General features: G+C 54.1%; 5 protein-coding genes across 5 annotated transcripts; 4 read left to right on the top strand and 1 right to left on the bottom strand.

Annotated features, from left to right (window-relative positions):
* Positions 1–1,043: 1,043 nt before the first annotated feature.
* Positions 1,044–4,016, top strand: CCM_07283 (Rho GTPase activator (Sac7), putative; the record flags this gene model as incomplete). Its single annotated transcript, XM_006672421.1, has 4 exons — positions 1,044–1,185; positions 1,222–1,449; positions 1,500–1,655; positions 1,714–4,016. The coding sequence occupies 4 exons, from the start codon at positions 1,044–1,046 to the stop codon at positions 4,014–4,016; spliced, it is 2,829 nt and encodes a 942-aa protein (XP_006672484.1).
* Positions 4,017–5,383: 1,367 nt separating this feature from the next.
* Positions 5,384–7,681, bottom strand: CCM_07282 (Alg9-like mannosyltransferase; the record flags this gene model as incomplete). Its single annotated transcript, XM_006672420.1, has 4 exons — positions 5,384–5,707; positions 5,734–7,131; positions 7,213–7,452; positions 7,505–7,681. The coding sequence occupies 4 exons, from the start codon at positions 7,679–7,681 to the stop codon at positions 5,384–5,386; spliced, it is 2,139 nt and encodes a 712-aa protein (XP_006672483.1).
* Positions 7,682–8,428: 747 nt separating this feature from the next.
* CCM_07281 (uncharacterized protein) lies at positions 8,429–9,492 on the top strand (the record flags this gene model as incomplete). Its single annotated transcript, XM_006672419.1, has 4 exons — positions 8,429–8,440; positions 8,484–8,856; positions 8,970–9,191; positions 9,248–9,492. The coding sequence occupies 4 exons, from the start codon at positions 8,429–8,431 to the stop codon at positions 9,490–9,492; spliced, it is 852 nt and encodes a 283-aa protein (XP_006672482.1).
* A 216-nt stretch (positions 9,493–9,708) lies between these two features.
* CCM_07280 (ornithine aminotransferase) lies at positions 9,709–11,119 on the top strand (the record flags this gene model as incomplete). Its single annotated transcript, XM_006672418.1, has 3 exons — positions 9,709–10,164; positions 10,226–10,927; positions 10,985–11,119. The coding sequence occupies 3 exons, from the start codon at positions 9,709–9,711 to the stop codon at positions 11,117–11,119; spliced, it is 1,293 nt and encodes a 430-aa protein (XP_006672481.1).
* Positions 11,120–14,208: 3,089 nt separating this feature from the next.
* Positions 14,209–18,939, top strand: CCM_07279 (serine/threonine protein kinase (Pdd7p), putative; the record flags this gene model as incomplete). The annotated part of the gene is made up of 5 exons (XM_006672417.1): positions 14,209–14,239; positions 14,618–14,916; positions 15,279–15,677; positions 16,087–17,260; positions 17,318–18,939. The coding sequence occupies 5 exons, from the start codon at positions 14,209–14,211 to the stop codon at positions 18,937–18,939; spliced, it is 3,525 nt and encodes a 1,174-aa protein (XP_006672480.1).
* Positions 18,940–19,730: the final 791 nt, after the last annotated feature.

Raw genomic sequence — 19,730 nt, 5'->3', positions numbered from 1 at the left:
AGGAGTTGCATGTTGTAATAAAGGCTTGTACTCTGTTTCCTGCCAACAGTAGGACATGATGAACAAAGAGATTCAGACTCGGTAGGACATACCTATCCATCGCCTGCGCTGCTTGCTAGGACTGGGCGCATTTTGGATGCTGCACCTGCTGTGCCGCTCACTACCATTCCTCTTCTTTTGTTATGAACTGGTAATTAGAAAGTCTGCCCACAAAGCCTTGCAATCCCTGGCTCTCACAGTGTAACTACCTAGGTAGCAGTGGCAGTGGCAGATAGCTTGGCAAGTAATTGTAGATCAGGGCCTAAATAGCAAAGTACCTCCCTAGTCCGCATCCGTACAAGTTGGCTGTCATTTGCCTTGCTAGGTACCTTACCAGATAGCGTAGCCACTAACGTTACTAGGTACCGCCGCTTGGTCGCCGCCGCCTTGGCTTCCTTCCCATTTCCTCGCCTTCTTCTCTGTAATCTGCAGTCAGAAGACGCATACTGCCTCTTCTCCAACCCGCATAGCCTCATCGTTTCTCGCCACGACCAATCCCCCTCCAGCGCCCGCGATTTCCTCACCCACGCCCATGCCTCTCCTCGACACATCGCGCCCCTTCCTTGCCACGCAAAGCGCCCATGTCGCTCCCTCGACCTAGTTTTCTCCGTGCTGCTTCGCTAACGATTCTCGCTTCCACGGCTCCCGCCCGTCATCGTTGACAGCCAAGGCTCGCTCGCCGCTAGCACGAACAGTCGCAACACCGCCGCTAAGAAGCTATCATCTCGTGCGGTCTCATCGACCCGCGCGACAACTCGACCATAAGCGCATCTCGCCACGCCTCGATTTTCTCTTCTGCCTTGGTCCTCTCGCCATACTCGCACCGATTTATCTGCAGTGCCACCGAGCCTCTCATCCGCTCACGCCGCGCCAGAGCTGGCCTTTCAAGCTGAGAAGCGCTTATCCACCCCGACGCTTCTGGCCATTCTCCCGCACCCAGCGACAGCTTCTCAACCCGCCGCCCTCGTCCCTCTTCACGGCCGCTCTTCCGAGATAATAATACAATGGCCTATGCCACCCCAGCGGCTAAGCAGGCCGCCTCCCAAACAGCGCCGTCTTTCCAGCCCTCTTCGCCGCCCAACAAACGCGATCTCAAGTCATGGTGGAAGGGCTTCATTCTCCCCTCAAAAAATCAAGATCAGCCTGGTACGAATTAATCTGTCTCATTTCCCTCGTGTACAGAGCCTCCCGAGTCCCCAGACCGAGATGCGAGCTACGGCCGCCTATGGTCCTGGCCTCTGGCTCCCACCATCGTCCACCTGCAGGACAGCCAAGCTCTTTGTGTTGCGTCTGGCTATTTCCTCGGCGTCGGTAGCTGTGTAGCGGTTCTCCAGCCATCACACATCTGTGTTGCCAGTCAGCCCGGAGCAGAAAGCTTCCCCCTTTACTCTCGAATCGCACCACTCTTGCGTCTACTCTTCCTTTGTCTTTGTTGCGCCGTTGCTGACTCCTTTGTGCAGAGACCCGAGCCCCCGGAATTTTCGGAGTGCCGTTGCGACAGAGTATAACCTATGCAAACGTCGCCATCTCCCTCATCGATGAGCATGGTCAAAGCTACATCTACGGCTACGTGCCCATCGTCGTCGCAAAATGCGGCGTCTTCCTAAAGGAAAAGGGTGCGACTGGCCGCCTTCCACAATCTCATCGCCCAGCTTGCTAATATTACTTGTATAGCTACTGGCGTCGAAGGCATTTTCCGCCTCAGCGGCTCCGAGAAGCGCATCAAAGAGCTGAAGAGTGTTTTCGACTCACCCGATCGATACGGCAAAGGCCTTGTGTGGGACGGCTACACAGTACACGACGCTGCTAATGTCCTCCGCCGATACCTCAACGACCTGCCTGAGCCTGTCGTTCCTTTAGATTTGTACGAAAAATTTCGCCATCCTCTGCGCGGCGCAACCAAGCAAATTGTCGGTGATGCCGAAGGCCCTCAGTTCGTTCCCGATTTTGACGAAAAGGCCGCCATCCGGACGTACCAACGCCTCATCACCGAGCTCCCCCCACTCAATCGCCAGCTGCTGCTTTACATCCTTGATCTACTCGCTGTCTTTGCTGCCAAGTCGGAAGAGAATCGAATGACGTCGCAGAACCTAGCAGCCATTTTCCAGCCTGGCATGCTGTCACACCCACAGCATGCAATGGCTCCAGAGGAGTATCGGCTCAACCAATGCGTCATCATTTTTCTCATCGAAAATCAGGATCACTTCTTAATCGGCATGCAAGGCACCGCCGCCGATGAAAATACCGTCATGGAAGTACAATCCGGTACTCCCAAAGGGCCGCTCACTCCCGGCATAGAGTCACCTGCACAGATGAACCGAACTGCGTCCAACGCCAGTGCCGGTGCTGAAAGTGTGCGTAGAGACGGCAAACTGCGACGAAATCGGTCTGTCTCGTCCAAGAAGTCCAAAAAAGAGGATTCCGCTACGGCTACTATTCCGGCTGTGGTGGTTGGCCCCCCTCCAGGCGGCTTAAGTAGAAGCAATACTCTCCCGTCAAAGAAGTCTCCTAATGTTAGCGGCCGAAAGTTTGCCAAGGTCGACAAGGACGGCTCTGGTTCTGTTCAGCCACTGACCCCAGCCCGACTCTCAGAGGCGCCCATAAACTCTGGGCCCGCCACCCCTCTGGCAGCCCCCGACTCTGCAAACAAGGCTTCGTTAGGAAATAGCCAGGATCGACTTTTGGAAACATCACCCGACGTGCCTCCACATGGCAAAGAGACCAAGGAACGGAGTGTATCAAACCTTTTTCAAAGGTCCCCGACGGAAGGAAGCGACAAGCGACAGCCGAACAAACTGCGAAAAAAGAGAGCCCCTGGCACGGTGAACTTGAGCGCCCACAGCTCGAGTAACTCTCTACCGCAGTCTAACGCTGCTTCACCAAATGTTGAACTGTCCAACCCCCTGGACAGTGTACCGCCCTTGGCCGAAACAATGGCGACGCCCACTGCTACTGAGAAGACCGAAGCTATCTCCTCACCAGCTACCAAACCAGCTCAACCTACAATAAACACTGTCGAAACGAGAGAGCTGGTCGGGACAAAGCCTACCGATACTCCTGCCGAAACGACAGGGTCGCCCGTTGACTCTGCCAATGGCCTTTCAGACCCAGACCACGCTGCTGACGACCGGGCTGCCAGCCTGCTAACAAGCCCTGGAAAAGAAAAGAGGAAGAGGTGGTTATCACTTGGTACCAAGAAGGATGATGGCAGCGGTGAAACCCCTCCCCAGTTCAACCTAGGACTCAACCATAACGCGGAGACGAGTACAACCTCTTTCGCAAGCTCTAGCAAAGTACGCAAAAGCTTCCAAGCAGATGGCTCAGAAACGGCTTTCGCAGAGTCATACGACAGCAAAGACGGCGACGCCAAAGGCCCGCTCGGCTGGATCAAGAACAAATACCGGGAGGCTAAAGAGAACGCCGATCACAAGCGCAACAAGTCGCCGCCCCCAGCAGGCGAGCGCTCGAGTATCAGTGCAACTATCCTCGGCCGCGGCAAGAGCCTTGACATTAAGCGCGATGAGCCCTCGGGCGGCCCAGCCAATGTGGAGGCGCTACCAAAGAAGGAAGAAGTCCCAGTTGCTCAAGATGCGACGCAAAACCTTACTGCTGAAGCTTCCGCTCATGCAGCTAGTGAGCAAGCGCACCAGCCCGTCGGGACGATCAAAGAAGAACCTATTGCAGAAGCGGCAGCGGCCGAAAAATCAACAAATCCGGGTGAGGCTCCGGCTTTGGAGTCAGTTGCTACACAGCACGAAGTGATACCTGCCAATAAGGACCTTCTGGCACCAGCGGGTGCCCCAACTGCCCAGCCAAACTCTGCTGTTGAAGCTGAATCTACAGTCGTCGAGCCCAAATTTGACCAGCCTGAGTCTGTCGAACCCAAGGCTGTCGAGCCCCACCACGCTGAGTCGCAAGCGATCAAGCCCGAAGATTCAGCGCCTGAGACCGTCAAAGCTACTCTCAAAGCTGAATAAATTTTGCGCTTGTTAAGAAAGCCGGCTTCTTGAACGATAGTTGACGATGTGACGAACAATTATATACCCAGCCAGAGAGATGATGCAGAGCGCGTGGCCTCGTGTCGAGGCACGCTCTCGCTCTCTACGGCTTGTTGAATGCGTCTTTTTTTGTCCTGCAAATTCTTGTTTCACGTTGTGGCACGGGATTAATAATTTTTTGTCTTTTTATCATCCTCATGTACCAGCTCCACTGAGCGGCTGGGTCATTTATGCGCTGTACGACTTCTCTCGCCCCTCCTAATATCTGCCTGCGTTTAGGTTTTCAACGTTATGAAACTCCACGCAGCCCGCCCGGAGCAACAAAGAGAGATGCATACAAGGCAAAGACGAATGGTCTGCGGTTAAGACAAACTGTATATGTGGTGATGTTGAATGGGAAAAAGTTTTCGGTGTTGTATTTGGGGCGAAAGTTACTGGGTGGTGACTTTTTAGAAACGTGTTAGATTTGGAGGCGGCTCTACTGTTTCTTGGTTTTTTTTTTGTTATATGGAGGCCTCAAATGGAAATGTATGTATGAATCTGATGTTTCTTTTGGGTTTTCGATGGGCGGTTGACCGAATGGAGATGGAGGCTGGTGATGTCGTACCGAACTATTTATTTTTTCCTTGCGAAGGCGGATTTAGGAGAATAGGATATCCAAACAGCCCCCTCTTGTTAATTCACTCATCTTCTCTACTTCTCTAACATGTTATGTCTTTGTAGCCGCTATGCTTGCTCCGCCTCTTGCAAAGTGTGACATGGTTTGGCGCCGCGCTCGCGGCCGTCCAACGGCACAAAGCGAGTCGCAAACCTTGCCAAATCAGCAAAGTTAAAAAGTTATGCTGCAGCCCGCGAATATCATTTAATTGCAAGTATACCTACAAGTATCCCCCGATGTTTTCGATTCTGGACACCCTTCTGCTCTGCTACCTGGAAACATCTCTACAAATTTGTCCAACACCTTTGGCTCGTTCCACAGCGGCAATTCTTCAAACTCTTCTTTTTGCTCTCATCTATCGCAGCAAAATTTCAAATCACGACCCATCTCAACATGTCTCCCGCTGTTATAGGGTTATGCTCTTTTATAATAGATGCGCCGATCAGGCTGGCCTGTATGTAGATGACACAGAGCAACCCGCTTGGGAAAATCGGAAAAAGTGAGTGGGTGACATATAGAGAAAAGTCCTGCTAACTTGCAGATCTGTATGCAGATCTTTTCATATTCATCTTCCTCTCGACCATGTTTTATCACCGCCGGCCTCAAAGCTTTGTCCGGCAGCTTTGCTTAGAGGAATGTGAGTTCCATGAACCCCCCCCCTCCTCCCTGGCGCAAAAAGGACCGGCCTTCAGCAGGGGTTTTCTCGATTGTACGCAGCCTTTGAAACACGAAGATAGCTAATTCTTTTTCTGCGATGAATAGTCCGCTTCCTAATGTACTTTTTCACCGTGGTCTGGCTATATGTGGGCGCCTTGGCGGCGCTGGGGAGCCAACCAAACGCGGAAACGAGCGGCTGGCCTGCGGTCTTCCATGGGCTATGTTCTCTGTCGACACTATGCGCATTGCTGTGGACGTTTGTTTGCTGAACCAGGACTACCTTGGCCATCTGGCAGGCCCGAGCTGCACGTGGGTGGGTATGAAGCACAGAAGCCTTCGACGATTGATTCCTACGCTACCAAGTCGAATGTGCTACAGAACAGGAGGTGCATTCTGAAAAACACCAGTGTCCCAGACTACAATATTTCCGGCGCGGCGCCAATCCTCATGAAACAGCCCGTTAAAGCCTCTCCACACGGGTCGCAGCCTCAGACCCATTCCCTTTCCCTCCTCGGTCGTGGTGAGAAATTGCGCCAGGTACTCTTCTGCACCTTCAAAGCCGACAATGTACCGCGGTGGGTTCAGAAGGCCAGGCACCGCCGCCGGGCTACGACCCCCAGGAACAGATGACGGCGGTAGCTGAGGCGTAGCTGAGAACAGCTCGCGGCTCAAGAAGCCAACGGGGTCGTCATAGAAGCGGTCCGCCTCGTCGCGGTATGTTTCTCTCTCAACGGTATTGGGGCTTGTGTTCAGCGGCGGATCGCAACTCAGCGCGTACACGTGCAGATCCGGATGCACCAGGTGTGAACGCCACGGTGTAGAGTGGCATGGCATCAGAAAGAGGGCAAACAGCTCTTTCTTTTCGTGGGACTGCGACACCCCGGAGGTGGCATGGATGCGCTCGAAGTCCTCGCGGAGAAACGAGAGTACTTGAATGGGAGCACCTTGGTGGAAGTAGGAGAGGTAACCAGCCAGCAAGCCATTCAAAGCGAGGCCCGCCATGAGGTACCTCTTGTTGCGGACCTGGCGCCTGGAGGTTGTCTGCGTGGCCGTGGTTGATTGTGGGGCTGATGTGAAAAATGACGTGACACGAGGAGTCGCTAGGATGGAGAAAATGGGCAGCAGAGGGTAGATGAAGCGGACCTCTTTGTGCGAGATGAGCGACAGTGTCGTGACCGTGACAATGACGGCTGCAGCTAGCGCACGGTGCGTGTTTTCGAGCTCCGCGGTGCCGTTTGTCTGGGGTCGAAGGAGGGCAGGCAAAACAAATGGTAATATCGTGGTACAGAGTAGGGGGATGCCCTGAAGAAGATAGTAATGCCATGGGTTCTGACCATAGAAAACGGCAAGTGACTTGGTAATGTTGAAGTAGAGCCAGTTTTGTGCTGGCAGCGTCCAGAATCCAAAGTAGACCCGATCGGCTACCAATGACAGACTCAAGATGAAGGTGCCGCATAGAATTGCCTCGCGTACAAGCACGGCAATTGTGGATATGCCGAATGGTGAAGCGCCGCGAAATGACAGGCGCGTTACGGTGAGGCCTGCGATGGTGAGCCATATGAGCAGATTAGTTGGCCGTAGCACAATGGCTAGTGCAGCCAGGCATAGACAGACGCGGAGGCGGCCGAGGGTTCCGGTTTGTTTGAGCGGATCAGCAAGCTTTGGGTTCTCCTTTGTCGTTGTGGCAGCGCCTAGAAGTGGCCACGGCCAATAGCTGAGTGCCATGATGGTGAGGGTGGTTTCCAGAGAATTGGAAAAGGTGCGCGATGCGCAGTACCACTGCCATGGACTGACAAGTTGCAGCATAAGCTTAGAATGGTGAGCAGGTAGACTTGAAATTGGATCCATATATTAGCTTACTGCGACGTTGGCATTCAGGCTGTCCTGGCCGTATATGTTTGAAGCGAGCTTGAAGGTGTACCAGTCCCCTAATGCAGCGATGACCCCCTGCAAAATAGCCGGAGAGGCAATGAGCATGTTCGAGCGCAAGGTGATAGGAAACCCCAATGGTTCCAGAAGCTGTGCTGCGTGATGAACCAGCCAATACGGAATGGCAAAGAGCATGGGATGCAGCGAGGAACGCAGTTGGTAGTGCCATTCCTAGCGAGGGTTAGGCCACGATATTGGATTTGGTGGTAGAAAGCGAGCATACCCAAGTGAGCCAGGCGCCGCTTTCGGAGCCAAAAGCAAGATTCCATGCCGGCTCGAGCGACTGGAAATACTCGTCGGGTTGGAAGAAAGTGGCGATGCTTAGTGCGTTAACGAGGCGGACGAGGAGGACATGAGTGAAGGAAATGCGAGATTTCGCCACTGGGCGTGAAGGTGCCATGCTGTATGACGGGTATCGCAATCGGTATCAGAATTGCAACATCGGAGGTAAAATCGGCAAGCAGTGCAGGCAAAGACGCGCGCCGTGGGATGCGTCTAAGTGATGAGCCAAGCGAGGATCTGTTGCCAACGAATTGAGGAACAGCAGCGGCGCGCCTTAGCAAGGCACCAGCAAAATGAACCGGTATCGAGAAAACTTATCACCGGCGGCAACTGAATATGCCGTACCTACCTATGCTTGCACCACTCGCGTACGGAATATCCCGGTCCAATGTCACTGGACAAACAGTTAGTGCTTGGAGTAACTATCTTGACAAGGTTACCTCGCGCTCAGGAAAGGGGCCCGGCATCGCACGGTGGGGCACAAATCTCATCTGAGATGCTGGAGGCTAACTAGAGACAGGTCAGATGCGAATCCAGATTTGGTGCGATCAACGCGCTGAGGAATAATAGCGATTTAACGGCATGTAGTCTAGAATAAGATGCATCATGCAGGAGAGAGGTTCTGGAACGAGTTACCAGTGCCCGCGACTGCAGGACCCTGGCAAACACTCTGACAGCTGGCAACAAACGCAGCTCTGAATTTATCATTAGCAAGGGCGCCTTGGTAAATACCTAGATTTTCCTTCCCTTTTTCAAATCCTGCAGTGAACGCTACATCTCTCTCCTGCTCAATAGTATTTACTTCGAGGCTTGGATCCTGGCGAGTTTTGACAACCATCTCGACGAGTACTAATCCCAAGCAGAAATGAGCGTCTCGGTTACGAGCAGACGGCATCCTTGCAAACCGAACAACACCGCAGCCGTCGACATCACCGCTCTCACCCATTCATGCAAGTGCAAGCCGCCTGTCATCATCTCGTCAACAATTGGCTCGTGGTTGGTCTCGTGAGGGGCGCCTGACCGGCCGCCCCGTCACCCCGGCTCCGGCTACCGGTGCGATACGTCGGCGGCGGCCAGTGTGGACCAGCGCAAAGCTCGCGGGACCCGTCGTGAACATGATCATGTCTGGAACCCACGCCCTACTGCGCCGGTTGGCTTCGGCCTGCTGCTACTGGTGGGCTGAAGCCTCGCTAGTCAGGCCACACCAGAGGATTTGCCAAGTCGTCACACGGATTGGACGCCGCATGCTCGGGGGCAAAAATAGCAGGAAAAAAACTTTGGGAAATTCTGTGAGTGTGTGTGGAGCGCAGCACACGGCCGACTAACGTCAGTGGTGACCGCACGACGGTAGGTTCGACCATGCGATGGGAGACGCTGTCAAAACCTCTGAGAACATTTACCAACAGGCAGAGAGACCGTGTCTTATGAGATCCAAAGGGCTGGATATGGGAGACGTGTGCCAATGACATGCCCGCCGGATCCAAAGGTTAAGAAATCCGATTCACACGACCGAACAAGGTGTCTGCTTGCCTGGGTCCAGCCCAGACCGAATGTCGGCCTCTGCACTCCCTTGCTGGAACACAAAACCAATGGAACCCACATCACGGCGCTCACACTTGCACTTAGGGGTATAGCGGCGGGCACAAAATTCGTACGGCACCCACGAGCGCGAAACATGCAACAGCTGCTCCAGTGATGGCTACAGACGGGTATAACTACTGCCTACTTGCCACCCACTCTCTCGCTCTCGAGCCCTCTGCATACAATCCTCTTCTACCAGCACGCGCCCGAATCTTCAACCCTCAAACAGCCTCCACCAGATCCGATCGATACACAATAATCACAGGTACGTTACCAGTAATCGACGTCATTTTGGTGTGGCTCTGGTCTTGCTTGCTTACCACCACCAATGCCCCTCCCCCACCATAACATAACGGCCTGCTGGTTGCTGGTCTGGCTACCAGTGTCCGAGGGGCAAATATTTTAAAGTGTCTTTTGGTGCCGGAAATGTAATCCGGCCGGCTACTGGCCAGAGATTGCACCATTTTTTTTCCCTCTTGAACTAGACAAGGGCAAACTTTCCGCTCACTTCCATTAATACTTCATCTTAGACTTCCAATTGCACAATCTGCCTCTACTTTCAGAATGACCTACTCTCGCTTCCACGCCGCCTCCACCAAGGCTGCCATTGGTGCCGAAAACGAGTTCGCCGCACACAACTACTCGCCTCTTCCCGTCGTCTTCGCTAAGGCTCAAGGGATCAATGTCTGGGACCCCGAGGGCCGCAAGTACATGGACTTCTTGTCCGCCTACAGCGCCGTCAACCAAGGCCACTGTCACCCGGAGCTCGTCAAGGCTCTGACCGAGCAGGCCTCGCGCCTCACACTGAGCTCTCGCGCTTTTCACAATGACGTCTTCCCCAAGTGGGCTGAAAAGGTCCGCAAAGTCTTTGGCTACGACATGGTGCTTCCCATGAACACTGGCGCCGAAGCCACCGAGACCGCTGTCAAGATTGCCCGCAAGTGGGCATACAAAGTCAAGGGTGTAGACACGGACCAGGCTCTGGTCTTTGCCGTGGCCGAGAACTTTCACGGACGCACCGTAAGTTGCTCTCGACAGAGAATGTACAATTTTAGCTTCGGACTTGCACTTACCCTGATAGATGGCCGCCATTACCCTTTCGACAGACCCCGAGTCCAAGGACAACTATGGTCCCTACATTCCCAACATTGGCGCCATATCGCCCTCGACTGGCAAAGCCATCCGATACAACAATGTTGCCGATATCGAAGAGGTTCTCAACGACCATGGCAAAGACACTGCTGCCTTTATCATTGAGCCCATCCAAGGTGAGGCTGGTGTCGTGGTTCCTGATGAAGACTACCTGGCCAAGGTCCAGGCGCTATGCACCAAGCACAATGTGCTTCTCATTGCCGACGAAATCCAGACAGGTATTGGTCGCACCGGTAAGATGCTCTGCTCCGACTGGGCCGGCGTCAAGCCCGACATGGTGACCCTCGGCAAAGCCATCTCCGGCGGCATGTACCCTGTCAGTGCTGTGCTGGCCAGCAAGGAGGTCATGTCGGTCGTTGAGCCCGGCACACACGGCTCCACCTACGGCGGCAATCCCCTGGGCTGCGCCGTCTCCATTCGCGCCCTGGAGCTCATTGAGGAGGAGAATATGATTGAGAACGCCCAGCGTCTAGGAGAAATTTTCCGCCAGGGCCTGACTGACCTCAAGTCGCCCATCCTTAAGGTTGTTCGTGGTAAGGGTCTTCTGAATGCTTGCGTTATCGACGAGTCTGCCACCAATGGCCGCTCTGCCTGGGACCTGTGTATGCTGCTCAAGGAGAAGGGTCTACTGGTATGTAAACTCTATGCGCCGACGATTCGACGTTGCGTGATACTAACTAGTTCACAGGCCAAGCCCACGCACGGCGACATTATCCGCTTTGCTCCGCCCATGGTCATCACCGAGGATGAGCTGCGCAGGGGTATCAGCATCATTGGTGAAGCTCTCAAGGAGCTACCCAACGCCCCCAAGAGTGCCCACTAGACGACTGCGATACGACCGAGAGAACCAGTGCCGATGCGCGCGACGATATAACTCAGGGGGGAGGGGGGGAACCAGCCGTTGATTGGGCTGCATTATGAGCGCGAGGTCCCGGGAAGTAAAACGACAGAGCGACGTTTTATGTGATTTTAGTCGTAGCACAAGATACCCAAAGGATTGCCATGACCGTCATGAGGCAGAATAGGAACATGGAAATTTTCAGTTAGGCGAATTGATTTTATTGGTTTTGCAACATGATGTCAAGCGCATCAAGACTACTAGGAGATGGTTGAGGCTGCCAGCAAGAAATCTCGATTCGTCGGCGGCAGCCACATGTCAATGTCTAAGATGCAGTTACCTTGGTGCGGAGGAGGTGGAGGGTGTCCGACTTCGGCGGCTTGAGATTTAGAAGAGCTGCAAGGGCATGACTAGCAAGCTAGCATGGGCATGGAGAAGGGGAGCAAGCGGTGTCAGACCGATAAGAGGTGACATGACAAGCAAACATGAACGGAAAGATAAGTAGAGTAGAGTAGAAAGAGGCCGCGGATATGTAAATGCAGTTGGGTAGGCCCCAACAAAGAAGATGGGAGCAGGGTAGAGGAAAGCAGCTTGGTTTCCTTTGAGACGAGCAGTCGCGGTATGAAATATAGCATTGCATGCCAGCTGGGTGTTGCCAGCGCAGTGGCTTAATTTATGCAGTGCGGCCACGTACAAGTTCTATCAGATATGAGAGATGGCGAGGGAGAGAATGTGTGGTGTGTGGTCATACGGCACTGAGGTGCGGAGGAAGAGCCTATCGGGGCGGCGAGCGGGTAGCATGTGGCTTGCAAAAGGGAAAGGGGAAAAGGGGAGAAGGGGAGAAAAAGAGGTAGTCGGGACACGACTGGGATCGAGGATGATGAATAGTAGATACAGCAAAAGACAGGAGCAGGTTCATCGAAAAACATGGGGGGCACAGCGCACAAAGGACCCTTGGCTTGCATTCTGCATGCCCTTGCTAGCAAAGGTGCTTGTGTGCCCAACCAACCAACATTGTGAGAGAGACGGGGGACGAAGCCGGGATCATGACTGGCTCAAAAGGGATGTTGCGTCTGGGGAATGAGACCTTGTTCGACGGTGATGTGGCAGCGACTTGGGGGTTGATGAAGTGGTAGTTTGACTACCTACCTACCTAGGTACGGGGCAATAACTACAGCAATACCAGCAATAATTTGTACCAGTAAAGGAGATGCCAGGTGGGTGTGGTGTAAGACAGGCGATGGAGGGTGACACGGCATTGGGCGCAACCGTATTCGAGTTCTTGGTTGACATGGCGCACAGCAGAGGCAGTTGTGGACAGACGACCAGTGGGATGGGGCCGCCATTTTTTCTACTTTTTTCTCTTGTTTACTTTTGTGACTGATGTATCCTGTACGGAGTATGTTTTTCCATTTTGAATTCGGGCGACGCGAGGCCGGGGTTCGTTGGCGCAATGGGGTTTGCGGGGAAAGCGTCCGGGGCCAGGCGCGCCAGGCATCTTTTTGTTGTACTGGTACGAATGCTTTATGCTGATACGGATACTTACATCTATCCATCATCAACGACGGGACGGGCGCGCTGGGAACGACTGGGAGCAGAGTCATCGAGGGTGTTCGGCGACTGTCTTGGTCCTGGCCGGAGTGGAGACCGGTGGCCCGGAGGGGGCCAGACCATTGTCCAGAAGGGCAAGTGATGTTCCTTGGGAGGAGGGAGGAGGGAGGAGGGAGGAGGGAGGAGGGAGGTTGGTATTTTATTACGGACAACTACGGATAATCGAAGATGACTCGCCCACCTATGACGTACGGGGTAGCGAATCTGTGATTGGCAAGTGAGAGAGGTCATCCGTGGTGGATGAATGGCGGCTGGTTGGCTGCATGGACGACGGGAGTTGTGGTGGCTGGCTGACTTGATCTTTGTTGGGAATGGAGGGAGCCCGGCAGAGGAGAGAGATTGATGGCGTATTGATTGCCTACGTGCTGGCTGGCGGGTTGGCGGGATATCACATTGACTGCATGCGCAGGGCTACGCCTCGTAACAAAGAGTCACGGGGAGTTTTGAAGGAAGGGGGGGGGGGGGGGGGGGTCGGAACCCCTACCCTGTTGCCTTCTAAGCTTGGGACACATTTGTGGTGAGAATTGTACCTATGCAACTTGTGGCGGGAATAGCGGCCAGGACCAGTCAGTGTATGATACCGGGATAAGACTAATCTGTACGGAGTACCAGTACACTAATATAAAAGGAAAAAGCCCATCTTGATAAGTAACTAAAGCCCATGTCACACGAAGATAAAATGGACGTCCGATAGTGATAGGATAAGGACTGGTTCGTTAGAAGGGAGGGGGTACGAGATCCCCGCGATTGATGGAGAGATAGCAGGACACCATCGGCTTGAAGCTTGGCTTATCGTTCCTTTTGAGGGCGGATGCCTGTATGTACTACCTCTGTGCTCAGATTGTGTCTTGACTTTGTGTTTGCAGCGCGCCCGAGGCCCAAGGACGGCCGGCACGACCTGCTGTATTGGAGACTCGGGGGGTGCTCTCAGGCCTACCTAAATTACCTTAGTGTACGAATTATCTACCTTCAATGCAAGGCACTTGCAAAAAGGTAGTGGCAGTAATTCGTACAAAGTACAAATGTAGCTGCGCCACCATCTTTCTTCTCCAGAGGTCCAATGCAGCGGCACCGGGCATTTTGGTCCTCGACTCGCCTCATGTCACGGCCATGTATTTTTCCCTTCAGGGTTGGCAGTTGCCACTGGTGCCGGCTCACACGTCCGTCTCACGGGTGTTACAGCAGTTACACCACTGTAGTTGTTCCCCAGTTGCCCAGGCATCCGCATTACGTGCTGCCATGACTAGTGGCCCCAGAGGCTACCTCTAAGGTAGGTAGGTACTTGTGCGGTACTTGTCCTTTGTCCTGGTCAACTGCTGTGCTGGTATCAGTTGTATCCGTTGGGGGAAGCAAGACGCCCCCGCCAATTCTCCACAACTCACTCGCTGTCGCTGGTAACACGGATGGCGCCAACAGTCATCCCCCACCCCCAAAAAAACGACGGCATCACGAGCTCGTTCCAAATGTGTCGTGACGGCTCCATTGCCCGCACTGGTGTCAGAAGAAAAGAACACTAACTAGTTCATAAAGGTCTCGACAGATGCCACGGCACTGCGAGCGCCATGTGTACTCCATCAGGCTGGTCTTTTCTGTGCCATGGGGTCCTCTCGTCTGTCCCGTCGAACAGCTGCTCAATACAAACGTCCGTCTCGATCGCTGGTAATTTGTAGTACAACCGACAAGGCCGCGTTTGTCATCACGCCTTACCATTCTCCATCGCCACATAATAAACAACACTCGCTTCATTACTCCTTCTTGCCCCCCTCCCCATTTCATCAATTCCCGCCTCGTCTTCCTTTTCTCTTTTCGCAACTTGTCGCTCTTCTCCAACAAGCAAACCACCCAGGCCTGCATCCCGGCGACCGCACGCAGCACCGCCCTACCCGCCGCTCGACGCACGCAGTCCTCCAAAGACCGTACATGGCCATACATCATCATCCACACCCACACACACACACACACACACACACAACACATACGCCACGACTGATACCACCATCACCGTCAGTCCCTTCACTATTTTAGCGCCGCGTCTCGATTCGGCAACTTGCCTTGTCGGTGACGCCTTGTCATTGTCGTTTTGGCCTGGCTCGTTCGCTGGCGTCCTCGTCTCGTCCTCCGCCATCGCCCGCCTTTTCCTTCTTGTTTGCGCCATCGGCACAGTCACACCTGTCAGCCAGCCGTAGCCTGTGCAACGAACCCGCCCATCAACATTCGCTTTTCATCTTCTATTCATCACGGCCTCCCCTTTTTGGCCAGTCTACCATCACCTTGACAGCACCATTCACGCTCCTTTATTACGTCCCTAGTCCTGGCTATCAACCATCAGGGTAAGTCTGTGCTGGGGTGCTGTCCATTGCCCACGCGCCTCCTTCTCCTGCCGATTATAGGTGGTCCCCTAGTCGGTGCTCTGCTCCGAAGCTGCCTATTCCCGTTTGCGCGCCGTTCCTCTCAGTTTCAACTCTCGCCTCGCCCGTCTTCCTCAACAACGCCCATCCGCCACGCCAGACTTCCTCCCCAGTCATCTACCTAGCTCCGAGACAAACCCTCCTTCATCCATTTACCCAATGCGCACAACCACGTTCCTCTTGTCACCTTCAACTCGTGCTCCAAATCGCGCGACGCCATCGTTTCCGACCTAGTCCTTGCGCTCCGTGTTAGTCACGGCCTCCAAGTTGAGCTGCGCATCGTTACTAGCCTGTCGGTACTCGTCGCCTCGCACTTCTGGACTCCTCCCCGCGCATCCCTGCATCTCGACATCGCACTCCTCGAATTTCCGTCTGTGCTTGTCCGGCTTGACTTCCGCCTTGTCGCTGCTGCCTTGCGCATCTCGGTCGCCTCGCATCCGTCTCCCCAGGCTCCTGCGTTCACGCCCGTTCCCGTTTTCTGGTCCGTCGCTGCGGCTTCCCTGTCCTGTCACACCCTCCCGCATGCATGCATACCTCAGTGCCTCTACCATCGCTGCATCGCACCTCTTGACTGCCCACTCACTTTGAGCCCTGCAGTCCAGCAGTCTAGCAGTCCAGCTAACTCGACCAAATCCACAGACTGCACCCGCCAGCCCAACTATCCGACCCAACATACTCGGCAATAAAGTCCCGTCCGGCTACCCACATCTTTCGGTCCATCTAGACTCTGCGCACACTGCTCGACCTTGCTACCTTGCCTCGACTCCTCTCCCGCCTCTTCTACTCGATACATCCATTTCTTTGCCACGCCACGACCTCTTCCAGCGCTTACATGACTATCTTGACCGCCGTCGACGTATTTCGAATATTATAAGCCCGCTAGCGGCTATATTTAAAGGCTTCCTCTCTTCCTGTCTCTGATACGCTTCACAGGACGTCATGGCTAGCCGGCAAGAAGGGACATCGTCCCGTGCCACCCGCAGGAGCAGCCGTCATGTTGGCAGCTTCGTTATCGATAGGGAGATTGGCAAAGGCAGTTTTGCCCAGGTCTATATGGGATGGCACAAGGTAAGCTTCGCGTCCTTGCCCGGCCCTACTCTAGGACTCGCAACTAACAAGCACAAGGAGTCCAAAGCCGCCGTAGCCATCAAATCCGTCGAGCTGGAGCGTCTCAATAAGAAGTTGAAAGAGAACCTCTACGGAGAGATCCAGATTCTCAAGACTCTTCGACATCCCCACATCGTTGCCCTCCATGATTGCGTCGAATCATCTACACACATCAACCTCGTCATGGAATACTGCGAGCTTGGCGACTTGTCCCTTTTTATTAAGAAGCGAGACAAGCTCATCACACATCCCGCTACCCACGAAATGGCACGCAAGTATCCCTGCGCCCCCAACTCTGGTTTGCACGAAGTTGTCATCCGCCACTTCCTCAAGCAACTCTGCAGTGCACTCGAGTTTCTCCGCGCCAAGAACTACGTCCATCGAGATGTGAAGCCCCAGAATCTCCTTTTGTTACCGGCGCAAGCGTTCAGAGCCGAACGAGCGTTACCCATCATGCAGGCTAGCCGAGATTCCCTGATTCCCATATCAGGCCTTGCCTCTCTGCCCATGCTCAAGCTTGCCGACTTTGGCTTTGCCCGAGTTTTGCCATCAACCTCTCTCGCCGATACTCTCTGTGGCTCGCCGCTATACATGGCTCCTGAAATTCTTCGCTATGAACGCTACGATGCCAAGGCTGATCTGTGGTCTGTTGGCACCGTGCTCTATGAGATGATCACAGGACGCCCACCCTTCCGAGCTAGAAATCACGTTGAGCTGCTCCGCAAGATAGAAGCTGCAGAGGACATCATCAAATTTCCTAGAGAAGTCATCGTAACCCCCGATCTCAAGGCGCTCGTTCGCGCGTTGCTAAAACGAAGCCCCGTTGAGCGCTTGAGTTTCGAAAATTTCTTCGCCCATACCGTCGTTACTGCTGATATTCCTGGTCTCGTGGAGGATGACATTCCCAAACCACCCAAGCGGGAGCTAGAGACTATCCGCCAAGGCGAAGCCATGCCCTCGTCGCCCCGCACACAGATGGCCAGGCAGCTCAGTGACGATCGTAGGGATACGCGTTCATCCCCGAGGTCCCCTCACGACTCACCGCGTTCCTCTACAGTGGGAAGCCCCGCCGAAGCAACCCGACGCCGCCAAAGCCAACCCGTCGAGCGCCGTCCGAGTACCTCGCCTCGTGATAGTGGGCACGGTCTTGGCATCCAACGGCCTGTACCAATTCAATCGCACTCGGCTCCAAATCATCCCAGAGCAGCCGATCGAAGTGGACGCGAACCGCAACCCTCGTCTTTGCGTGTGGCGCGACAGCCGTCGGATGTTTCGCTATCGGAAGAGGAAAAGGCTGCCCAAGATGTCATGTTCGAAAGAGACTACGTCGTGGTTGAGCGTCGACATGTTGAAGTCAATGCTTTGGCGGATGAGTTGGCTGCAAACGAGAGACTAGGGCAAAACAACCCTTCGGCGAGGGCGAGCCCCATGCAGAGGAGGTATACCCAGCAAGGCTCTTCCACCTCTACTACAGGTGCTATTCCGACACCGGCCTCGAGAACAGCTCTTGTTGCCCAAGGGCGCGCTGGCCAGGACCGCCGTTCTTCGTACGAAAAGGCGCTTTCTGCTAGTCCCGGATCTGCCTCGAGCGCCATTTCTAAAGCGATTCAAGACGCAAGCCTTCGTCTCTTTGGATACAAGGTCAACCCAATACGTCAAAAGGGTCCATCGCCACCTCTATACCAGCCTTTCCCTGCATACCCTACGCCGACGTCTGCTGGACTCCTGGGTGACGGTAAGACCTCTCAGGTATCTGACGAGGACGCCAGGGCTGCGCAGGCTATTGAGGAGTTTGCGACCCGGAGCGACTGCGTATACGGCTTTGCCGAAGTCAAGTATAAGCAGCTGGTTCCGTTGGCCCCGTCTATGGACTATGGTCTCGGCGGTGTCGTGCATGACGAAGTCATCGGTGAAGACGATGGGCTGACAGTTGAGGCCACTGTGGCTCTGTCCGAGGAAGCCTTGGTTCTCTTCGTCAAGTCTCTAACTCTTCTCGCACGTGCCATGGACATTGCCAGCCTGTGGTGGTCCAAGAAATCTCGGGCCGAATCATCCATTGTATCCCAGACGCTTGTACAGCGAATCAATGCTGTCGTTCAGTGGGTTCGGCAACGGTTCAACGAGGTCTTGGAAAAGTCCGAGGTTGTACGCCTGAAGCTTAGCGAAGCACAAAAGCTGCTTCCCGAGGACCATCCTGGCTACCCTTCCAGCCAAGGCGAAGACTCGATCGCGTCGTCTGCTGGCGGAGCCAAGCAGGTGTACTTGACGCCTGGTATCAGCGCTGAAAAGCTCATGTACGATCGAGCACTTGAGATGAGCCGTGCGGCTGCCATTGACGAAGTGACCAACGAAAATCTGCCCGGATGCGAGATTTCGTACCTCACGGCCATCCGTATGCTCGAGGCAGTTTTGGACAGTGGCGAAGAGATAACGGGCCGCAGGGTTTCCTCCGGCAAGGAACCGGCCAGAGACACGGCCCAAGAAGGCAGCGATCTGGACATGGAAGAGGAAGCCCACGTACGGAAGATGATTACTATGATTACAGGACGACTCACTATGGTGCGAAAGAAGCAGCAGATGATTGCGGAAGCAAACAGCAAGACGCCGCACTTGTCTGCCATGCGACGGCTCAGCGGAGACGTGACTCCCCGCAGTGTGCCGTCATATGGCTCAACATGAATGTGGATGCTGCATCACCAAAAACAAAGAAAAAGAGATATATACGGGATGCCAATCAACAAAAGACCGGCACCTTTAATTGCATATACATGTGTGACTGAGCTTCGCAGCTTGGTTGCCAATTCGAGTGTTCAGCATGGACATAATTTCACAAGGCGTTTTTATACGATTTTCGGTTTATAGGTGCGGGTGGTCAGCCTTTGACGGACAGGCCCTCTTCTTTTTTCCAATTGATTTCTCGAGTGGGGATTTATACTCTTTGGTTTGGCGTTTGCTAGTTTTTGACGTTGTTCTACTTCTTTGAAGAAATATGGCAAAGCATTGGTGCTGCGAGGTTGGGGCGTTTGTTGTTTTTCTTTCTCCTTGTTATTTGTTCATTCTGCCCAGATTGTGTTTATATTATGTAGCTAGATTGATTGTTGGATGAACGAAATCATGCCACGCAGTCTTTCTTCTCTTTGAGGAGTAGTTTAGTGAAACACGCTGCATCTCACCCATGTCAACGAATTGTGATAGAATTGCCTCGGACACTGAAAAATTATAGAAAACGACAGCGTACAGATTCCGTCTGGAGAACCTCCTTTGCTCCCACACACACACATACACAGCATGGAGATGGACCTCCTCTACACGGTGCAGCGTCTCGCCGAGGCGCGCGCGGCCACGTCACCTCCGGCGCGTGGCCCGCCCCCACGCACGTCGCTCCGGGCCCGCCTCGCCCATCGCCGGCCGCGGCCGCCGACGCACACGTTCATAACAAGGCGCACCTGGACGCCCTGTACCCTCTTGCC

Source organism: Cordyceps militaris, assembly GCF_000225605.1.
Source record: "Cordyceps militaris CM01 unplaced genomic scaffold CCM_S00005, whole genome shotgun sequence".
NCBI classification, from domain to species: domain Eukaryota; kingdom Fungi; phylum Ascomycota; class Sordariomycetes; order Hypocreales; family Cordycipitaceae; genus Cordyceps; species Cordyceps militaris.
The sequence above is the reverse complement of the archived record's forward strand: the minus strand, read 5'-3'. Positions and strand labels throughout refer to the sequence as shown.